The following is a 9795-nucleotide window of genomic DNA, read 5'->3' on the forward strand; positions in this document are numbered from 1 at the left end:
GACTGTCACCGCCCGATTCATTGCCGATCGCCGTGTGGGAATTGCCCCATTTCACTGAGGAACAACCAACCAACCAACTTTATCGCGTTTATCTGGTACCAGCCACATGTCTATAATAGGTGCACTGCATAAGTTCATTGAAGTCTTTATAAAAGGTCACGCTGCTAGGGGTGCCGACCATGGTGTACTTTATTTTTTTTACAGTATATATAGGCCGCATGAACCTTCTTATGTGCTTAACTTGCCCAATATCTCAATTTTCATTGATTGGTTGTTCCCTTTGTTTGTTTTGCGAACGTTTAATTATTTCCAGTGTGGTTAATCCCCTTCGTGGGTATGAACCATGTGTTGAGGCCTCAACTAAAGACAAGTCGGAGGAGTGCGAATTAATCGGCGAAGGAAAATAATGGGCCATCGAACAGATGGGAGGTGGCTGCATAACACGCCAGGCATCGTAACAAGAAAAGAGAGAGAGAGAGAGAGAGAACGCCGTCGGCAGCAAAAGACGAAAGGTATCGCGCCCAGTTTGGCGCGAACCCCAATCTTGCTCGGGCCTGCGCCAACGCTTCATGACGACCGCCCGTCAGGCCGAACGAGCGAGCGAGGACGTATACTATGCCAAGTGTTACGTACTACCATAGACCCTTCTCGCAGTCACGGCCTGAAGGAAGGGAAGAGAAAAACGCGAGCAGGAGATGCTTCCTATACAGCACGTGTCCAAGCTGCTCAAGCTGGCAGTCGGGTCACGACGGAAGTGAGGTTTCCGCGGACCGAGATGACGTGGATTACGGGGCCCGTGAAGGAGAAGGTATATAAAAAAAAGCAGCAGAAAGATTGTGGGCGGTAGCATGAGAGCGCAAAACCAGGAAGTGCCCGAAGTAAAACGGAAACCACCTTCCATGCATTACGTAACGGTCGCCCCGCTCCGGCCGGTGCACTGGCGCGAGCAGCGTTGCTAAAAACGGTCACTCCGGGTGCCAGCCGGCGTGCTTGAGAAGGCTAGCAGAGAGGGTGTCCGTTAACAGTCGAGCTCGACGTAGTCAACTCAAGGAGCGTGTTTTTTTTTCTTTCTTTTTAATCAATGAGCAGCGGGGCAGTCGGACTTGCGAGAACATTAGCGAAAGCAAACGAGCTAGCTGACGCGCTATTAAAAAGAACTTAGTGCCCTTCCACTCTGTGAAGGACGACGACCAGCGAAGCTGTTGTGTGTTCTTCTAAAATGACGAAATCATATACGACTATATATATGCAATAAAGCATCAAGACAAAGACACCCTAATCCACATTAATCAACCCTAATCCTCCTTAATCGACCTTAATCCACCCTAGACCGCCGTAATACACCTTAATCAGACTTAATCCACCCTATATGATCCACCTTAATCCTCCTTCATCCACCTTAATTGCTGGATTGGTGGGTAGACTGTGGCGTAATGGTCATCCGTGACACGTATATATGTTAAGGAACCTACATACATAGGCTACTGTGGATTCAATTTTGTCGACGCAACTTTTTTCTACGCACCGTGTCGACGCACGCACTTTTGGTCAGAACCTATAGCCATATACAGCTTCGATGTAAAAGAAAACGCATCGTGTTTATAGCGCAAATGCACAAGGAACAGGGCAGAGTAACGCCGGACGTAAACTGAAAGCTTAAATATACGCAACTAGAAGTCTCACAAAAATGTACAGAACTTACACGCGGAATGGACGCCTGCTACCAGAAGATAAGCGCTGGTGACGTCATCTTTGTACACTGAACCATACTGCATTACAGAAGGTTCTTGTGTTGGGCAAGCCTTCTCTCGCGATGAACTAAGTGCCATCCACTGTATAATTTAACTCACTTTGGTTGAACACAGTTCCAAAAAGGTGTAATCGAGAAAAGTGTCTCGAGAGGTGCTGCTCCCGGCTACGTATGTGGAATTCCATACACAGTGACATCTATCTGAGTCAGGCTGAAACTCTATATATAGTTATACTGAAAAATCCGCAGCAAGCGTTTCTCAATCCACGTTGGCGGGATTTCCGATGAAATTAATCGGTTTCAAAGCGTCACGGCCAATATGGCCCCATAGCAAGTTTTCCTTTACGTCAGCGCGGTGACAAAGGGATGGCCTCGGACACTACAGAATGGTGCGGAGGATGATAAGGGCCTTTGCTCCCGAGTTTTAAAAGAGTGATTGCAACTGCACCACGTGCTAACGACGGTCTTTATTTATAAACAACAGCTACGAAACAAACGCTAACAACGGACTACGGCTGAGTCTTGGGGCTCTTTTCTTGCGCCCGCTGCAGTCCGAGGAGGGTGGCGTCCGCTTCCAGTAGCGTCAGGTCCTTCTCGGTGCCCAGAAAGCGCGACGACATCTCCATGTCGTTCAGCCGTAGACGCACCTTGGCACCCCGCACGTAGTCGCTGCAAGATGGCAGACCGCTCATGTCATGATCAGAGGTAAACAGCGGCACGTAAAAACGGCCGACTGAATGGCGGGATCATATATATACGTTCGCAAAACTTAGCCCCGACTGAGACTGCTTTGTATTTCGCTGGCGCTCGAGCGCAGGCAAATCAGCAGCCGCAGTTTCGCTTAAACAAACAAACAAACAAACAAACAAACAAACAAACAAACAAACAAACAAACAAACAAACAAACAAACAAACAAAGAAGCAATAAAAAAGAAAAAAAAATCCATATTTGTAATTACACATGAGAAGTTCGGTTAATGTGCTTCCGCATATTTAAAGTCTAATTGTGAGGTGAATAATGCAACGGAGACTATATATCTCAATCTGCACTAATCCTGCGCGGAAAATGACGCCCCATTTTTCTTCTTTTACTCCAACACAAATATGTAGTAACAACAAATGCGTTATTTGTGCTTCTCGCGGTTGTGTTTTTATCACGCTCCCACGTTTTTTTCCTTTCCAGAAGTAGACATTGGGTCATCCAATGGAATTAATACTCAGCGACTGATTCACTCGTTCATTCATTGAATGCTTTCTGTGAATACTCGCGCAGTTTCACCGCCTATGGACAGGGGCAGCTACTGCAGCAACCTGTGGAGCTAGGTATGTATAACCAGAGTCCTTTAATACTTTTCTGCAAAAAAAAAAAAGTATTAAAAAAGAAATAAAGTATCAGAGGACTATGGTATAACAATCTGCGTCAACAATAATACCCTTCATCCCAAAATTTACGAGAACAAATGGAAATGCTGCGAAATGTGGCGCCTTAGAAAATTATGTTGCGGAGCCACTCACAGAAACATTGCAGAGAACGGGCCTGAAGACGAGAGCATGATTGGCGCTGCTAAAACATGGCTTCATGCGCAAACTGCGCTCTCGCGCAACAGACGCATGTTTGCCCGCTTTACGCTCACATATATAAAGCCATATGCGTATATAACTCGACGGGCGCTACAACGAGAAACTATTTATTAGTTCATTTATTTACTTATATACTTCTACCACAAGGGCATTTTATATACCTCAAGCCACAAGGGCACTTTATAGAAGGGATTGGTGAAACCGTAAGTACAACCATAAAGTGCAACCAAATAAATGTTAACTATGTACTAACATCATATTCGGTTTTAATTATACAACGGTAGTTAACTGTCTCGCAAAAAAGTTTATTATCTGTGACGGCGGCAATGTCTCCGGGAAGGTGGCTCCATTCCTGCGATGTCCTCACGCATGCGGTTACCATCGCTGTACGTTTTGGGTGAACAGCTATTGTTAAGCACAAAATGAAAAATGAGATGCGTTATTTCGCGGTAGGCGTTCGTGTTCGAAAAAAAAAAAGGAGGAGGACGAGGAGGGGGGTAAGGTGACAAGGGGTGATGTCACGGAAGACGTGCTTGGGATTGGCAGATGAGGTAGGCATAGCACACACCCGTAAGGACGTTCTATGACCCGACCCACGTTTCGACCTTTTTAACAGCGAAGCTATTAAAGCCAGCCGTAATTTGTTGTGCGTGGCAAGAAACTGCCGCGCCGTAGCCATGGCAACCCGGACGAGGAGGCATGCGCACGCGGTCTCATTGTCGCCAGCTTTCTGCCTTCCCGACCCCCGCCGGGCTCTCTTCTCTCCGCGGCGTGCTGAGCCAACGCCACCTAGACCTAGTCTAGGTGGTGTTGGCTGAGCCAGGATGATAAAAAAAAAAAAAAAAAAAGCGAAAGCTTGCACATAGGCCGCGCAAAGCTCAAGACACAGCGAAGCTGGCTGATTGATTGCGCTGTTAGCCTCCAACGCGTTCGGCGTCGGCAAGCAGCAGGGTTCTTGGCCAACCTTGGTAAGCCTGGGCCGGTATTTTGTAGCGATGCGTTGTGCTTTATTCATACTAGTCTTAGCATGCATCCACCGCTCACGGCCGGCTGATCCCATTGATAACGTGAGCGGACCGTCGCTCTGACCACTGACCATGCAAGCGCGAAAATCGCGAAAAGGCATTAGCATCGGAAAGGCATCGCTACAAAATACCGGCCCTGCCTGCGTTTGTGGCATGCCAGGAACGCTGTCGCTCGTAGGCGCCGACGCGTCCAGCGCTAGTCACGCGAAATGTCGCCAACGTGTTCGGCGTCGGCAAGCGACAGCGTTCTTGGCACTGTACCAAACTTGGTTAGCCTGCCTGCGTTTGTGGCATGCCAAGAGCGCTGTCGCTCGTAGGCGCTGGCGCGTCCAGCGCTAGTCACGCGAAATGTCGCGAAAGGGAAGGTACCTCCGAAAATGATCGCTCGAGAATACCTTCCTACATGCGTAGTCAAGTTAAACCGAGTTAATACCTAGCAGTAGCAGCCAGTAAGCTTCGCTGTGCCTAAGCTTTGCGCGACCGATTGCAAACTTGCCTGATTTCTTTCTTTCTTGGGCTACCTAAACGTGAAAAACTTTGTGTGTCACTCGATTCAACCGCCCGGCCAAAACCAACCATGCTACTAGCACTGATGGCATGGGGTTATACACGTCAACATTATGCAACGCAAATGAAACAGGCCTATTTGAGGCAAAATATATGTACATAACCATGATCCGCAGCGTTCATTTAATTAAGAATACTCATTTGACTGGTTTTTACGTTAGTAAATGAAAAATCAACACGTTAGAAATGGTGTCGAAGAGACGCTACGCGTCAAAAACAAGCCGACTGAAGCCGCAGCTCTGTAGCCGGCTTTATGCCAACAGTGATAAAAAGTCCCAACAGATGGCGCGAGAGCAGGGCGAACGCTAGGGAGCCTGCAGGTAGGCTCTCTAGCGAACGCGGAAGGGAAGCACGTCGAACCAAGAAGCCCCGAGGGATGCGAAGGATCCGCCGCAAGCAAATCGACAGGCATTTCTTTACGGCGACGGTAACGCTAGTAGAATGAAGTACGCGGCTTCCCGTGCGGCGAAATGGAGCAAACTCATCCGCTACAAAATAAAAAAGGACGTTACGCTGTAAGAAGTCCTTCAAGAGGTGCATGAAGCAAAGTGTGTTTGGAGAGCGCCAGAGGCAATGGTCGTCCTGCACGCTGGCCTCTACGACATCGTGCGGTACACATTCCCGGAAGAGGTGGCACGAAAGCTAAGCCATATGCTCCATGCCTAGCAAGGGAGGGCAAGCAAGCACCGTTTTATTGTATACGGTGTTCCAGAAGGATTCGGGGATGAGGCCTTTCGAGTGATTTGCAAGCAGTGGAATCAGAAAGTATGAGACGTCTGCATAGAGGGTGGGTCCGCGAGTGGAGTTTGTTAGTACGGTCCATGCAGCTCACAGTGGAATACAATGCCTGTCGTATCATCCCAGTACGAGCGAAGATCTGGGGCAACGCCTGAGACGAAAAATGTGCGCTTTTTTAGGGCTGCGGCAGACTGCACCCCCGCAACAACTACAGGGACTGAGCCAGCCTCCAATGGCACCTCTCATAGCAGCTCTCGGGCAGGCATTCCTCCAGATGGCGGGCAGCAGCCCGTAGAACAAGGTGAGACGCTCCCAAGGCGTCAGCCGGTAAGCCGGATAGGCAGTCAGGCTCGCCGCCGTCGTCGCCACAGCCAACGACGGAAGTTCTTTAAAGTGGGCTTCTTGAACTTGAATGGTGCCCGTCGAGAACAGAAGTGGACGGAACTGTACAGTGCGCTTAGTGCTGAGCAGCTGTCTGTGTACGCAGTTGGAGAGACTCATCTCCGCGACCTGGAGGAACCATCTGTGCACCACGGATGGTGTTGGGCTGGCAGGGACAGAACGGGGAATGACCGCAGGGGAGGAGCGTTGGGCTGCTGTGGCGACGTGATCTTCAATGGCGGATGGAGACTGTGTGGATCACTTGTGGGCTATAGGCGACGTTTTGGGTACGCCAACCGCCATATGTGTCCTCTATCTGTCAGTCGACAAGCAGCGTACAGCGAATGACCAGCTTGCGGAGTGCATTCGCACGGACGCACGAAAACTCGCGGCCGGCAAACAATGTATCATCGTTGGAGACTTCAACGGGCACTTCAACAAGCTGGACGGGTTTACGGACAGCAATGGCCAACTGTGATGGACAGGCTACGAGGTGCGCCCGTGGTAGCTGCACGTCCATTGATTATGCCCTGGTGTCCCCGCGCCATGGACATTGACGAGAAGGGCCTGTACAGTCTGGGTCATGACCACAATCGCCCCCCCCCCCCCTTCTACTTGACTTCAGTTACTCAGGCAGCCGGGGAGCTCGGGCCCGACGTCCACAGAGTACCTACCTGCCGAGAAAGGCAGTCCAGGCTGTCATCGAGGAGTTTGAGACATGCCCTTGGAGGAACGAGGCCACAACGCACGAGGAGTACATGTCTGCCCTGCTCTTAGTGATGGAGTGGCGTGTCGTCCGCGACAAGCGGTCTACGCACGCTGTACGAAATCCGTGGTGGGACTCGGAAGTGTAGAGAGCATGGCAAGCACGCCGCGAGGCTAACCGCCACCACAGATCGCTCGTCAGGGAGGGGCCCAGTGAGGCATGTTTGGCGGCGTGGACTGAGTATCTGCTCCTGAAGCATAAAGTTCGAGAGCTGGTACAAGCGAAAATCGCAAGGTACAATGTCGAATTCACGCATTCCCTAGGAGCTGAGGGAAAATCCGCTTGCCAAAAATTTTGGCGATACGTCCAGGCTTTGGATCGGCCCAACCAGCTTCCAATTAAGCTAGAAAATGCCGTCACTGGCGACCCAATCAGGCAACCCGAAAAGCATCTCACTGAACACCTCAATCGACTATATGGATCCGGGCTGGTGAGTTAGGCTGGAGAGCACAAGTCGTCAAGCGTGCCTGAGCGAGGTTGCGGCTTTGCGGGGACGTCGTCTCTAAGCCCACACGTGCAGTGTAAGGTCGCTACACATGCAATCGACCGCGCACTAGCACATATAAATGGCCGAACAGCCATGGGGCCAGACGGCCTGCCAGCCAGCGTGGTGAAAAGCCTTGGCGAGGAGGCGAAAGAGAAACTTGCGGGCCTGCTAACGGAAATAACTGAAGGGGCGCAAATACCACAGGATTGGTGTCTAGGTCTAGTAACCTTCATTCCGAAGAAAGGTGGCCAAGCGTAACTCATCGAAGACTACCGCCCGCTCAAAGTCACAACAGCTGTACAGGCTGTTTGCAAGAATACTGAAAGCATGGAATACTGAAGGCAAGCCGCGTTTCTGGGCCGCGTCGAAACGCGTTCTTACTGAGCTGCAGAACGGTTTCCGCCCAAACCGGCAGCTGGAGGACAACCTGTTCATCCTCACCCAGTGCACAGAAATCGCCAGGTTGGAACAACGCTCCTTATTATGTTGCTTTTTAGACGTCGAGGGAGCCTCTGACAACGTCCCTCAGCTCCACTTAGACTGTTTGGCGGAGAAGGGACTGCCAGGACCGCTTCTGTTTACCGTAAGGTCATTGGCAAATTCGGATCGGTACAATCCGACCCCGTCAGGGTCATGAGGGGATTGCGCCAGGGATGTCCGTTGTCCCCACTACTGTACATATTGTATGTGACCTGCAGCGTCGAGCGGAAACTTCTCAGCTGCGGCCTCGGCTTCAGGTTGCGGTATAATACGGCTGTTGTCAATGACAATTACAAATTGCCAGGCCTGGCCTTCGCTGACGACCTGGTGTTGATGGCAGACGGTTCACAAGACCTTCAGGCACTGAATGACATCTGCCACGCCGAGATAACACGCCTTGGGCTCCGCTTCAGCTGCAGGAAAACGGCGATTGTTCACCTCGCGGGACCAGGTACAGACGAAGCCACCATACGGCTGGGTGATGCAAAAGTGTCATGCCCAGCATATACCTTGGGGTGCATACCTTGGGGTGCAGCTCTTCAATGAATTTCTTTCGCGCTATCTTGGGTCTCTGGGTATGTGTTGCTTTTCAGAACAATTATCAGAACAAATAAAACATCACCAACAATTAGACACATATCATAACTAGATCGTTAATCGGACTAACGTCGCCAATCATCTCCAAAGGATGGATGCGCCGCCTATTCTTTTTTTCAACTAATAAAATGAAGAAACAGGAATGATCGGCGCAAGCACGTCGATAGGTAAAATATTTTCACTGCGGACCGTAAACGTGAGTTAATTTTACGCGTTAATTTGCTTGCTACGTTGCCACACAGTTTTATTATTATTATTGACAGATGTGTCGTCAGTGATACGTCACATTTTTATGAGCGAATGGCGAAGCGTACAAAGTGAAACATTTGCCCTGCATACAAAAGTTAAACACAGCCAACTAACCACAGCGCGCAGCTCTACTTCACGGTGAAATATGAATATGCGCTTACGTAATCATAACGAGCTTATGTCGAACGCTGGGCTAGTTGCAACACTGTGAATCTGCGCTAAGCAGACGGGACGTAGGAAGAACATCACATATTAGTTTAGGTTATGTTAGATTAGGTGAGATTAGGTCATGTTAGGTTAGGTTAGGGCGCACCTGCAGGCCGTTTTTCACGGCTGTTTGTCATGTGACTTCCAAGCGCCAATAGGAGGTGAGTGACGGAAGAAATTCGTTTCAGAAATTCTGCCGGGAGAATAGACTCATTCAAGACGTTAACATCGCACATGTTCATCCAGTGTTTTCTTTTTTTTTTTAATACGTACCGTCTGTTAAGCGATGGTTCACAATGTTGCATATAACAAGATCTTTCAACACAGTCGATTTCAAGAACGAGTCAAACTAGTTCACAGCTTACCCCGAGTTCTTCACAGGCTTTTTGCATACACAGTGGAACTTGCCGCCAAAGTCAATGTACAAGTCATCCTCTACTATGTGAAATATCTTGCCGATCACGATCCTGCCCTCGGGGTCACCGAGGTCGATCCATTTAGAGTTCCTTAGAAGAGTTGAGAAGCGTTGGGGCGTTTCAGGTGTGTCCTTAGCCAAAGACAACTCTTGAAACTTCAAGAACGCTTCAGCGAATCCACCTTTCTTCTTCACTGCGGCGTCTTCCGAGCCTCCTGCCTTGACATCACTGGAGTTTTCGCCAGCCGAAGTGCTTTCCCATCGGCGGCTACGTGAAATTGCAGACAAACTTCTCGCGCGGAGCAACGACCTCAGCGCAACCACGTGAGCCATGTGTTCCGCGGTTTTAATTTTGTAGATGCCGTTTAAGACAGATTTCCAGCAGCACGTGTATCAACCGCACCTTTGCTTTTGTGCACACCACAAAACACAGCAATTCACTAGTGAACAGGCACGTGTTAGAGGAAATAAACTTCACCAGCGCATGTTTACACTTCTCTTACAGCCGCCATGTCTGATTCAAGACCGGCCGGTAAACGGCTTGCGATGACT

General features: G+C 49.7%; 1 protein-coding gene across 1 annotated transcript; it reads right to left on the reverse strand.

Annotated features, from left to right (window-relative positions):
• Positions 1 to 2202: 2202 nt before the first annotated feature.
• LOC119461429 (28S ribosomal protein S28, mitochondrial) lies at positions 2203 to 9783 on the reverse strand. Its single transcript, XM_037722728.2, has 2 exons — positions 9194 to 9783; positions 2203 to 2419 (listed from the first exon to the last, which is right to left on the reverse strand). The coding sequence occupies exons 1-2, from the start codon at positions 9574 to 9576 to the stop codon at positions 2260 to 2262; spliced, it is 543 nt and encodes a 180-aa protein (XP_037578656.1). The 5' UTR covers positions 9577 to 9783; the 3' UTR covers positions 2203 to 2259.
• Between the last annotated feature and the right edge of the window lie 12 nt (positions 9784 to 9795).

This window comes from Dermacentor silvarum, chromosome 8, assembly GCF_013339745.2.
Source record: "Dermacentor silvarum isolate Dsil-2018 chromosome 8, BIME_Dsil_1.4, whole genome shotgun sequence".
NCBI classification, from domain to species: Eukaryota; Metazoa; Arthropoda; class Arachnida; order Ixodida; family Ixodidae; genus Dermacentor; species Dermacentor silvarum.